Raw genomic sequence first — 12,941 nt, 5'->3', positions numbered from 1 at the left:
AAATACATTTATGCCTGGTCATCATCTATGGATATATGTTTTCTTTTCTTTTCTTAATGCATGCTTGCCTAAATAATTTCTCTATCATTTATGTCCTTCCTAGAATGAAATCTTGGCTCCATTTTTCAAACCTTTGAAGCAACCTGACCATTACAATTTTCAACCTGCATACGAGATGTGCTAGCAACACTACCTATGCTACATTTTTTTATTTATGCAATACATGAATTTGTTTTCAATAAGAAGATTGGAGGTCTCACACACACATGTACATATGTCATAAATATTTATTAAATTCAGTTCAACAATGACATCGTACAAAATATAGTTAGATATGGGTACTCGAATTTCAGCAGTGTAATGTGGTAAAGAGAAATTCGTATGTCACTTCACTGAAACAAAGGTGAGATCGATGAGGATGATAAATATATATATATATGAAAAACTACTCTATTCGGACTGAAAGAAATTAAGGGGAAGTATATATATCTGTATGGGTAAAAAAAAACTATAAATATAATGGTAAGAAATCATAATAGAGCCTATACGTATATGTATATCTATTAAAATACATTAGCATTAAAAGACATTAGCATTATCTTGATATTCTAAAATCATGGGAGTGTATTGTCGAAAGTATAAAACCATGATCGTGAGAAATCTAATTTAGTGAAAATAAAGAAAGAAAATATATATATATATTATATATGGATGACAATTTTACCCACGTACCTGCAAGATCCTACTCACTACGGGTAGGGTCTTACCCGAATAAATGAGTAATGGATATATTACTCATTAAAGATTATATGAGTGTGAGTAGAGTATTTATGAATTATTATTATATTTATGAATTTTAAAGAAATTTTAGTGTACGTGTTTATTAATTTAAGTATTGTTTTATTTTTTAAATTATTTTTTTAGATTTATTTATTTTTATTTTATAAATTTAATATTAAATGGGTAAAAAAAATACTCATAGGCTATCTTGTACCCTTTAAGGGTTTGAAAAAAAAATCATGAGTCAAGTTTGATTTTGCAGGACCTTAATCATTGCCATCCCTAGATATATCAATAGCTCGATCAGCTGAATTAAAATGTCATAATATCGATACAAACTTAATTAGAATAGTGAAATCGATTGTAAGATTTGTTGTACATTTGAGGCAATAGTACTTTAATGGAATCGTAATATTTATGCGGCATTTAATGAGAAAGTGCCGCGTAAGTAAATTCCTTTAAAAGCTATTTTTCTTAATAATTGGTATAACTAATCACATTTAAATTTTAATGTCTATTAATTATCACGTCAATCAAATGACTGATAGACAATATAATGAGGTCTTATCACATTCAAAATTTAATATACAATTAATTATCAATTCGCTCAAATAACTAGTATTCAATGAAAAATCTTAGCTCTTCAGCTAAAACGGAAATTATTCGGAATTATATATTCAAAAAGTCTTTCTTAAACGTCTTATATTTTTATTCAGCCGATTGTCAAAAGTAAGTCGACTATTGTTCTCTACAGCCCTTTTGGTCTCTGATCAAAGTTTCTAGCTAATCGTTACATACCACAATCTTCACAATTTTTATATTAATTTGTTTTTATTTACCGTATATCTGAATTCTCGACTAGTTAAGGATAGAGCTCTTAATATATACACGTCGCTGAAACACCAAGGCCACATGATATGCAGTTTGATCTCTGACTGACTCGCAGCAATTTCCGCAAAATTTTCTGCTACCTGATGATATATATATATATATATATATATATATATATATATATATATATATATATATATCAAACGTAACTTATCAAACGTTACAAGTTTGAACACACGGTAATATGCGTATGTATGCATTTTTATTTTAATATTTTACGCGTAATTGTCTATATGTGTGTATTTTTATATACGTAAAACTGTCTCCGTCTGATAAAAACAGAAATTGACTTACATTTTCTTAAAGGGCATAAATTGTAATATACGATCTTTGATAAAGCTTGTTTCGTTTGCATATTCTTGAATTCTTCTATACCATTAGTTTATATTTGGAACTCTATTTTTTTGGACTTTTATATAGTTGTTTCTTATTTTCGGAACTCCTTGTTCAATAGTTGATTATTGGCATGTATGTTTTTAAGATATTTATTTTCGGAACTCCTTGTTCAATATAGTTGGTTTTTAGCATGTATGTTTTTAAGATATTTATTTTCGGAACTCCTTGTTCAATATAGTTGGTTTTTAGCATGTATGTTTTTAAGATATTTACGTAGCGTGTATGTTTTTTAAGATATTTACTTAGCGTGCAAATTACGTGATAAAATACACTACTACCTAAATATAACCATCCAATTATTTTGAATTCCACTTTTTTTTCCTTCCTCAGGTCGGTACAGGTTTAAGATTTTTGGATTTGGAACCATAAAGCAATTGTACAAAAACTTGATTCTTAATAATTGTGCATCGTTCCCACACGTACGTCAAAAGTGCCAATAAATTATTCATATAATTACAAGCACGGCAAGTAACTATGATGCACTAGAAAATTTGTGTATGGTTTCACAATTAGTTTATAAGTGTGACAATATTTGCAATTTACTAAGTAAGCTGTAAAATTATGAAACACTTGATTCATGTTGATCAATATAATACTTGGAAAATCACCAACTAAAAAGACATTACAGCAGCTCCGACGTGCATGCCCAATCCAAGGTACGTACGTGCATTCTGATGATATCATGAACCAGTTTTTAATTACTATACAACGTATGTATATATATATAAGATGTCATCGTGTTATTACCCAGTCCAACCACTGAATGCCTTGTGCTGTTTACAACGTGAAATCAAGATAAGTGATTGATTATGAAAAACTACGTACCAAACAAACAAATCAAAATCGTATATAAAAACAAATTTATTTGTGAGTATATATCCTTAAACTTAAGTTTAGCATAAATAATTCACCGCTGTAACGGCCGTTCAGCATTTGGTCCACGTCATAAATAAAAACTACCCACATGCAACGCAAACCTTTTGATGCTACGGTTTTTTCTCTATTGGTTTGATAACTGAAGTTTCCATATATGCATTTTTTATTTAATGAAGCTCACTCTTTTTTAACACCTCTCTTTCTGTTGCATCAGTTTGGAAACAATGATCATCATCATCCTCACATAATCCTCCGTAACCATAATTTAATAAAAAAAATAAAAAAAAAGAAATAAATCCTCACATATTCTTTCTCCATCTCATTGATATCTTTCTCTATAAATACCCACTCATCAAACTCATTACAACTCACCCAACAAAACACACACTAAAAAACATACAATATGGCAAACAAATTCCTCACACTAATCCTCGTCCACGCGATCATCATCGCCGTCGCCGTCGCCGGCGCCCAAAACCCGGTGTTTGTGGGGACGAGAGGGACCGAGTTTGTGGCGAACGGAGCTCCGTTCTTGTTCAACGGGTTCAATTCGTATTGGATGATGACTGTGGCGGCGCAGCCGAGTGAGAGGCACAAGATCTCCGACGTGTTTCGTGAGGCAGCCAATGCAGGCCTCACCGTCTGCCGAACTTGGGCCTTCAGCGACGGTGGAGCCTCGAACCAGGCTCTCCAATTCTCCCCCGGCGTTTATAACGAGGCTGTCTTTCAGGTATATAACTATATATATTAATTGCTCCTTAATTGTTCTTTTTCTTTTTGGTTCATTTCCTTAAAATTTTTTTTTTTTTGGTATGTTTTCCTCTTCTAAAAAAATTTAGAGAGTATTTTGACAACAAGACTACTAATTATTTTCTAAAATATAGCGCTACAAAATGAAAATGAGAATTATATTTTTTTGGGGTACTCTGTCTATAGACTGAAACGATTAGATTGTACTTTTGCTAACGTTTGATAATTAAAAATTAGTTACTCATATTTTTTTTATCAATTCGTCACCTCATCAGATTACTAATTTTTACTTGCCATGTCATCACATTAGCTAATTTCCAATTATTAAACTAAATTTTACTAAAATGCAATCAGCAAGTTTTATGTGACCTTTTCTTCTATATATGATTTTGTACATGTTACTTATGTTTTTTATATTAAATAAGATCCTTAGACAAATTGTTAAATATACGAATTAAGAATAATTTATGCGTTCGAAATGCGCAAATTTTCGTAATAAACTTGATAATAGTCTATTATATACAAGTTCGAAACGTTTATATAACAGTTAAAGTCTTTTATAATAATTGGTCACAAAAAAAAAAGTCTTTTACAATAAGGACCAATATTGATAAGGACAAAGAAGAAAGGTTTATAATATTGTGGATTTCCTTATCAATAAAAACAGGTATATAAACCCATTGTCCACTATCCCGATGTGGATTTCCTGTTAGGTTTTAATCTATGCAGATTGAAGAGTCACCTTTTCGTGGTTATCGGACCAAGTTTGGTTGGATTTTTCCATCGCCAATCTTTGGGTTTTTTAACGAGCCTCTTGTGTGCTTTATTGGTGCTTGTAATTCTTCCCGTTGTCGGAAATTTGCACATATCGTTCTCTTACCGGATTTTAGTGTTAGATTCACCTCGACTTAGGTCTTGGTAATCCATGTGCTATGGTGTCTTTCTCCTGTATTGATATTTATTTACCCAATTTTAATGGAAAATCCTTACTATTCAAAAAAAAAAAAAATGTAACAAATAAATTATATTTCTGAAATGGAAACTTCATTTAATACATAATATTTAAATACTTGTTTGAGTATATCGAGGATTAATATCTCGTGTATTTTTCAGGGACTGGACTTTGTGGTATCAGAGGCAAGAAAATACGGAGTGAAGTTGGTATTAAGCTTTATCAACAACTACAAAGATTACGGAGGAAAAGCTCAGTACGTTGAGTGGGCTAAGAGCGGTGGTGTGTCCATCGGCGGCGAAGATGATTTCTACACCAATGGTGTTGTCAGAGATTATTACAAGAACCATGTCAAAGTATATACTTCATCAATTGGTCAAATAATCAAATTTGTCTAAAATTAACAAAACAGCAAACATTTTTTTTTTAAATATTCGAAAATATCATGTGTAAATAAAATATTTACTCCGGTATATTAATGGGTTTATAATATTATATACGAGAGTAAATATTTTACATGCAATTAGTTTTGTTTATATCTAAATCGTTAATATTTTATATACACGTAAGTGTTTTTGTGTGATCTTTTTCAAAACATTAATTATGGCAGAGAGTGCTGACGAGGATCAACACATTCACTAAAACGGCTTACAAAGACGACGCGACGATCATGGCTTGGGAGCTCATGAACGAGCCTCGCTGTCAAGCCGATTACTCAGGCAAAACCGTCAACGTAAAATACTGTCGTTTTCGAGCACAATTAATTAAGTGCACATATTATCACGTCATTGGTTTTTTTCGTAAATTCGTTATTGAAGTGTGATGTGTGGTTTCAGGGGTGGGTTCAAGAGATGGCGAGCTACGTGAAGTCATTGGACGGAAAGCACTTGGTGACGGTAGGCATGGAAGGTTTTTACGGAGATTCTATTCCTGAGAGGAAACAGTACAACCCGGGTTACCAAGTTGGCACAGATTTCATCACCAACCATCAGATCAACGAAATTGACTTCACTACCATCCATGCCTACCCAGACGTCTGGTAACGCCTCTATCTCATTACATATTCTTAGTCACACTTTTTTTTTTTTTTTTTGTAAAATAGTAGCATTTTTCAGACGTTAATCTTTGTATCTCTAGTATTTGTTGTTTAACTCGAAAATCCCCAAAAAACTTATAATTATTTTATTTTTAAAATTTCAGTTAATTTTGGATGATAACCAAGATGTTGATTAACGGTTGATCATTTTAATCAATTGACTAAATTTATATTGAATCTCCACGTAAACGCAGGCTGGCGGGGAAAGACGAGCAAGCACAGACGGAATTCGTGCAGAGGTGGCTGACGAGCCACTGGACAGACTCGAAGAATATCCTGAAGAAGCCTCTAGTGTTTGCCGAGTTCGGGAAGTCAAAGAAAGACCCGGGCTACAGCGAGGCCTCAAGGAACGCGTTCTTGAACACCCTTTACGGGGACATCTACAACGCGGCCAGGGACGGCGGCCTCGGCGGAGGCCTCGTGTGGCAAGTCATGGCCCGAGGCATGGACTCTTACTACGACGGCTACGAGATCGTCCTCTCACAGGCCGACCCCACCACCAACCTCATGTCTCAGCAGTCCAAGAAGATGAACTCCCTCGAGCACTCTCTTTTCAATCGCCACCGCCTCGGATTATCAGATTTCAACTGAGATCTTCCTAGTTAGTCTCGATAGAATGTTAGACAACACAGAAACTAGGCATTAGGTTTTTAGTGGTTGATTATGATGATGCTATTTTCATTGCGGAATAAGCTTTTTGTTTTTTTAGGTCGGTTTTATGTTTCTGATTCTTGAAATCAATGAGAGAATAAAATAAAGAGGGTTAACAAACCTCAAGATTTTCACTCAAAAGCAAATTGCAAACTTACAAGTATTGGTATATTTATATATGTATTCCAGCAGCATCCAAGCCAAGCCAGCTTACAAATTTTATTGTGTGGCCCCAGTTGTAGCAAGCAACAGGGCTGTTGAAAAGAATACAATTTTGCAATCAAGTCTTGTATATCAAAATTGTACAAACATTAAAGACAGCTAAATAGAAAAAAAAATTAAAAATAATAGTCACAACAAAGCTACATGACAAACCATTTGACGAGAGACCTTTTCCGAACCCCGAAAGCTCCCGCACTCACCGAACAGAAAAAGAAGGAAAATCCGTGCCGCAAATACATTTTTACAAAATCTGTGCAGACTGGCTCGCTGGGGGTTCGATCAAACAATATCCTTGGCGCTTTCACAAGATTACCGGTGGCAAAAATTAACTGGATTATAGAAGGTCTAAAAGTGATGCCTGTTCTGACGGTTGCTTGGCTTGGCTAGTAGAGCGAGGAGCCGAAGAAGACAACTTTCCTCTTCCCCGTCCCCGACCCACCGCGGTCGACGGTGGAGGAGCAAGTCTCAGTGCACTCTGCTCACTCTTGTTGTTGGAGAAGATAGAACCGATATCTGCCGGTTTCTTCTCTGTATACCCCAAAACCCCCTGATTCTGTTTCATAAACCCAAGAGAGTTGCCTTGATTCTGTTTCAAGCTCCCTAAGCTAGCCGTCGTCCCAGAGTTGCCTTGGCTCTGTCTCATTTGCCCAATGGAAGTTTGAGTGTCGAAGGCCCAACTGTTATTGTTGTTGTTGTTTAAGGTGCTTGATGTATTTGGGACTGAACCAGACCCGTAATTAGAAGCTCCGATACCACTCGGTTGGCCGCTCTGACGTGGAGGCCAGTCCGCAAATGGATCCATATCATCGAAATTCGAGTTGGAAGGTGTTCCTGAGTTCAATGAGATTCCAGAAGAGGCGCGAGGAGGCCACTCCAAATCGACCGGAGGGCACGATGAGGCTGTTTGGTTATTTGAAGCCGTGGGAATCGACAAAGGTTGTTTTGGTTTAGACTGTTCAATTCCGACATGTGGTGTAAAGCTGTTTGTCGAGTTTTGAACGGAAGAGGCGGTTTGCTTTCGTGCAGGACCCCAATCTTCATCCCATGCAGGGCTTTTCTTAGTCGGCGCACTGATCGGTCCGCTAGCTCGGTTCGGGGCTTGAGACTGGACTCCGTTGGTGATCGGAGGTGGTCTCATCTCCGGGATTCCGGAATCTGTCACAGTCACTCCTCGGTTTTCTTCGATCTTCCTGCCGTTAAGCCAAATATAACGGGGTAGAGCAATCAGCAACAGGAAGATAAAAGCTATAACGAATTGAAAAATGATTTCACGGCTGCATGAACTTTAGTAAGACGAGAAATGATCACACACCCATTCAGAAACAGGTGCAACAAATATATATACCTTAGGATATCCTTGACAAATAGCATATACTTGGCAAACTGCTGAACATTAAGTTGTGTGGCGGTGAGAAGAGGAACGAGCAGTGGAAGTACATGCTCTGCAGTGAATTCTACTCCATACTGTGCAAAAGAAAAGTCCACGAATAAGCTCATAAAAAAAACCATTTATTAGAGCTAGATACAGCTAAGGAAAGGATTAGTTAAGAGTATACAAACCTGCTTCAGAATTGAGTTAGCAACCCCAAGAGTGCACATAAGTGTAGGGGCAGAATGATCGACTGCTGTGCAACGATGAATAGTTTGCAAGATCTCCAAAACCGCATGTTTATCAAGTGTTGGGACCAAATCACCTAGACATAGCAACGCATTGACTCTTACCTGCGCATGGGAGGGGCCTCAATTTTTGAGTGAGACATATAAAGAAAATTTGTGTAGAGATATATCAACTCTATGACTCTGAATTCAATTAATTGTGCGTGTGCATTGCTGCCATATAATTAATTCTATGCTTAGCGTGCCTTAACCAAGCCCCACTTCTTCCAATAGCAGTTGAATAGGTTTCACTTTATATGTATCATGGATGAAGAAATCTAATTCAAATCTCATATACTATATAATTGCAGAGGGCATTTCAAATTCAATAGCTGACAGTTGAAAATAAATTAAACGAACTACACAGCAAATTCATTAGAAAAACGTACCGCCGCAACTGTTGTTTTAAGAGCCAAGCCATGGACACGCGGCAATATTGCTTGTTTTACTAGCTGAATGGGTAGCAGAAAATACGAATATTAGAGATTAAACACGCATCGATATTTATACCAATCAATCAGACAGATGGTTGAAATATCAAGAGTGGCACACCTGAACGTCCAGCTGCTTGGCAAGGACAGAAGATTTTCTTAAAACTTCCTCTTGTATACGAACATCAGTATCATCATAAGCCCGAACAATCATGGGCAGGACATGTGATATCAAGTGCTCTGGATTGGTCTGAATAGATTAAACCCCGTGTGAGAGCATAATATAAGAAACAGAAGATGAGCATGAGTATATCGTATTGTTCCCGTTACCTTATTGATTATAAGTTCTGCATGTTTCATGAGAAGTAGCAAAGTGTCCCCTGCTGCGGTACTCAGGACAGGATCAAGAGCTGGAAGTGTTGACAGCTCAAAATCGTTTTTTTCCTATAATGAGCACAAGTCATCATTCAATAGCTAAGCTGGTATACTTTGGACTGCGCATCAATCGTGCAGAAGAATAAAACTGCATACGGCAAAGGCAATGACTGAAGCAATTATTACCTGTGCCTCTGCTATAGTGAGAACCATTGGCAGAATCATCGGTTGCATCACCAAATTCCTAAGTTCGGCACAAAGAGGTGGAAGTACCTGCACAAGAAATCATATACCATATTTTTTCAACATATAATATAAACACTTCTAAATTTGTGCAGTAATCTACCAATCAAACTGCAATGGATAAGCTTACGAAGACGATGTAAATAAAAAATTGAAAGTATGGTCCTTTAATTTTTTTTCGTAAAAAAAAACTCTCCTTATTTTCTTTTGCAAGACATCCTTAAGCAATTAAACATATACGCTCAAAATATACGGAGTTACTAACTACATCAAAATACACACACAAAAAAAGTGCGGAAAATTTAATGAAGCGTGCGAACCTTATATCGCAGTACTCGTGAATCAAAATCTTTCCACATATCTGACAATGCTTTCAAAAACTCTGACTTTTGCATGTTGTCTCTTTCCTGCAAGTATGAAGATATTTATTGACAATTTTATTTTCCAAATAATTGTGGATATGAGTTATAGCTAGTTGATTATTTTTTTATTGCCGAATATTATATTTATCTTTACTGACACAAAAAGCATGTACATTATCAATCAAGCTATAGAAGTGCGTACTAGCATGTGGTCGAGGAAGCGAAGAGCACGCAACCTAGTATCATTCCGGAAAAATGGAGAACCTGCAGAAATAATAGGAAAAATTTAATCTTGTTGTCTAATGTAAAAAAAACGATATCCAAGGCAAAAAACGCGAAAACAAGCATGACAAACAACAATATATGTCAATGAGCAATTTTTTTTTAGTTTAATTTTCACCGGAGAGAACGAGCGATCAAACAAAAAAACTTATATGGAGTACGACACAGTTCAATAATATCACATCACCTGTAAAATCCATCGCAGATGGCCTCGAAGACTCATTTGCAGAAAGCATTCTTTGCAAATCAGGAACCAACTCTGATGGGATAGAGGAAAAAGCTTCACTTGATAAGTAATTTAAGGTGTTCATGTACTGCATAAACAGAACAACAGTGAGAAAGTTAGCAGCTCATAACAGAAAATAGATTTTCACTCTCCAAAAACAACAAAATGATCAATGAGGAAATGTTGCTGAATATTTAAACATAGCCAAGTGATTTTCAGATTTAAACAATATGAATCACAAAATTACAAAGAGTCTTGAGGGTCATCACAAAGTTCAATCTAAGAATCATAGGCGAGACGAAATACTGGTAAAAGAAGTGAGAGATCATTCCCTCCCAAAAATATGATTCTCCAAGTACAAAATCTCCAAAAAAAAAAAAAACCGAAAAATGCTTGCATAAGTTTACCATTTTGACGTTATTGTGGCAATCGAATAAAGACTTGCGAGCAATCAAGTGGTACGCAAGGCACCCAAGACTGAATATATCAGATGAACATCCAACTGAAGATGTTCTACTTTTAACGAGCTCAGGCGCGGTGTAGTTCAACGATGGTTGGAGTGGCAGTATCGAATCCTCAACATCGTATTCCTGTTAAATATGTGCTAAAACCGTATCAATACAGCTATAAAAGGGCTAGATTCACAAATGCGCATAAATTCCCACTCACCGCATAATGGAAAGCCTGTGCATTGGTTGTATCAGCGGCTGTGTTGTCAATCGAGACTGCAAAACCAAACCCACCAAGCTTCCAAGCTCCACTAGATGTAATTATAACATTCTGCATAATATATGGAGAACACCCAGCAACGATCCATTCACTTTTTTCCTCAGTAAAAATCCACCATAACTTTAAAACGCTCTTATTTGGGGTTAGTGCCAACATTTCAATCATTGGACGAGAAATTGATCATGTATCAGCAATAAAAAAATCGTGTGCTCGTTTGTCTAAATATTAGAACTTAGGTACAAGATTCCAAAACATTTCAAAGTGAAGAAAAAATGTTACCTCGGGTGCTATTGCTCGATGGACAAGCCGGGCATTATTATGAAGAAACTCCAACGTTTCGGCTATCTGGAGCAAACCATGCTTCACCTCCAACAATCCCATTTGCTGCCCCCCAAAATCAACAAGAAATCAAGCACAAATACGGCCATAAAAAACAATGCATTTTCAAGATCATTGACAAATTCGAGCGAATTTCAAGAGCCGGTGATCCGTACCATTCCTTGAAGCTCTTTAGGAACGTTGGCAAGATTGTCCAAGAGACCTAGGGCATTGGCGGCAGAGGCGAAGAGAGGCTCAGTGACCATAGCCATGGCGGTCTTGGTCTCGTCGAGAGCCTGGACGACGTGGACGACGCCGGGATGACGGAGGCGGACGAGGCGAGCGGCGTCGGCGCGGACGAGGTCAAGAAAGGAATCCTCGGCGGCGCGAGAGAGGCCGGCGCGTGAGCGCGCGTCGGAGAGCGCGCGCTTGTCGAGGAGCCAAACGCAGACGGTCGTGTACTGGTGGGCCCTGGACGAGTCTCGCGAGGCCTTGGCGGAGTAGAGCCGCCATGCGAGGCCTGGTCCGGCGGAGCCGATCTGGTCGAGGAGGTCGTAATCCTGAAGCGCCTTTGGGCCCGAAACCTCCTGAACCGTCGTCTGAACCGTCTTCTCGATCACCGCCGCGGTTTTGGCCAGTGCTTGCGTTATCGACTTCATGTTCAGAGACATTGCAAGATATCTAGGGTTTTCTGATGAGCGAACTCGGATACAGAAAACGAAGAAGAGAAAGATCGAATTCTGATTCGAAGTCGCTCAGATCAGAGCTGGTTTCTTTCCTTCTTTCTTTCTTTCTTTCTTGCTTCTCTCTCCCTGAACTTTCCTAGGACTTTTTTTTCTTTTCTTTTTTCTAACAGGTAAGTTTGTTAATTTCGCTGCTTTCAATTGGATTTTCCTATTTCTTCTGATATAAAAATGCCTGAAATTAAATCTCTTTTAAACTTAATGGCTAAGGTTATCAAGTCTAAGTCTAGGCAGTGTATTAATGATATTTGTAGTTCTGTACGTAGATAAGGCCTAAAATGATCGGAATTTTTATTTAACTAGTTAAATAGATAATTTTAGCAAGAACAAAAAAAACGCTAAAACTATAAATATATATATGTATATTTTGAAACAAATTAAATATTTATTTATTATGCATGAATTTCAGAATTCAGCACCATTAACATCGTTAATATTTCACTTAATTATAACAGGTGGAATGACTAGGTCACACGTGGGACCAACTAGATACAACCAAAGAAACTAGTTGTATATTCTTCAACAAAATCTACAATGAATTGTGTTCTCGCCTTCATCTATCGTATTCTTTCGTATTACTTCTCTGTTATATATAAATATTGCATTTGTAGCACACATTCACTTAAGCATTTTTTTTTAACCACTCTTTGGTTGATAAACTTGATAAACTAACGTTGTTAATACGCAAAGTTAAAAAAATCAAAGGTTGTTTTTGTGTATCTCGGCAAACAAAGATTTTGGGCACAAGATAGGTAAAAAAAATATCTTTATAGTTTAAATGTCATACAACACTTAACAACTTCAATCACAAATACAACTCACGCTCTTTTTCTTTTCATTTTTTTTTTTTTAGAAATCTTCAAGTTTTCCACACGTGTTTAACAAACTTTTTTTTTTTTTTTTTAAATTTTGTAACTAACTAGGCAACTTTAAACTTAAGATTTGGAGAGTTTTAGAAAAAT

At 36.5% G+C, this 12,941-nt stretch overlaps 2 protein-coding genes across 3 annotated transcripts; one reads left to right on the top strand and one right to left on the bottom strand.

Moving 5' to 3' along the window:
- The first annotated feature begins 2,630 nt into the window (after positions 1-2,630).
- On the top strand, positions 2,631-6,495 carry LOC149400672 (mannan endo-1,4-beta-mannosidase 5-like). 2 transcript variants are annotated; one of them, XM_089611524.1, is made up of 6 exons: positions 2,631-2,723; positions 3,158-3,673; positions 4,807-5,001; positions 5,256-5,378; positions 5,482-5,684; positions 5,936-6,495. In XM_089611524.1, the coding sequence occupies exons 2-6, from the start codon at positions 3,347-3,349 to the stop codon at positions 6,330-6,332; spliced, it is 1,245 nt and encodes a 414-aa protein (XP_089467650.1). In that variant the 5' UTR covers positions 2,631-2,723; positions 3,158-3,346; the 3' UTR covers positions 6,333-6,495. The 2 variants fall into 2 exon arrangements, with proteins under 2 accessions (XP_089467650.1, XP_089467651.1); XM_089611525.1 differs by lacking the exon at positions 2,631-2,723 and having other exon boundaries at positions 3,074-3,673.
- A 91-nt stretch (positions 6,496-6,586) lies between these two features.
- LOC149400671 (SCY1-like protein 2 A) lies at positions 6,587-12,173 on the bottom strand. The gene is made up of 14 exons (XM_089611523.1): positions 11,413-12,173; positions 11,198-11,302; positions 10,859-10,969; positions 10,597-10,779; positions 10,151-10,277; positions 9,884-9,945; positions 9,640-9,726; positions 9,263-9,349; positions 9,032-9,145; positions 8,823-8,951; positions 8,660-8,722; positions 8,175-8,336; positions 7,960-8,078; positions 6,587-7,804 (listed from the first exon to the last, which is right to left on the bottom strand). Exons 1-14 carry the CDS (start codon positions 11,905-11,907, stop codon positions 6,949-6,951), a joined length of 2,700 nt encoding a protein of 899 aa, XP_089467649.1. The 5' UTR covers positions 11,908-12,173; the 3' UTR covers positions 6,587-6,948.
- Between the last annotated feature and the right edge of the window lie 768 nt (positions 12,174-12,941).

The sequence above is a fragment of the Urtica dioica genome, chromosome 4 (genome assembly GCF_054948205.1).
Source record: "Urtica dioica subsp. dioica isolate 48M chromosome 4, U.dioica_male_clone48M_v1_H2, whole genome shotgun sequence".
NCBI lineage: Eukaryota > Viridiplantae > Streptophyta > Magnoliopsida > Rosales > Urticaceae > Urtica > Urtica dioica.
Note: the sequence above shows the minus strand (reverse complement) of the source record. Positions and strands in the feature narration are given on the sequence as shown.

Excerpts from the sequence above, each read along its gene's own strand:
- LOC149400672 (XM_089611524.1), top strand. The coding sequence starts at position 3,347 with ATGGCAAACAAATTCCTCACACTAATCCTCGTCCACGCGATCATCATC. Across the intron at positions 5,379-5,481 it reads ACTCAGGCAAAACCGTCAAC|GGGTGGGTTCAAGAGATGGC; the intron begins GTAAAATACTGT and ends GTGTGGTTTCAG. Across the intron at positions 5,685-5,935 it reads CATGCCTACCCAGACGTCTG|GCTGGCGGGGAAAGACGAGC; the intron begins GTAACGCCTCTA and ends ACGTAAACGCAG.
- LOC149400671 (XM_089611523.1), bottom strand. The coding sequence starts at position 11,907 with ATGTCTCTGAACATGAAGTCGATAACGCAAGCACTGGCCAAAACCGCG. Across the intron at positions 11,303-11,412 it reads CTAAAGAGCTTCAAGGAATG|CAAATGGGATTGTTGGAGGT; the intron begins GTACGGATCACC and ends TTTGGGGGGCAG. Across the intron at positions 7,805-7,959 it reads TTTGTCAAGGATATCCTAAG|GAAGATCGAAGAAAACCGAG; the intron begins GTATATATATTT and ends GCTTAACGGCAG.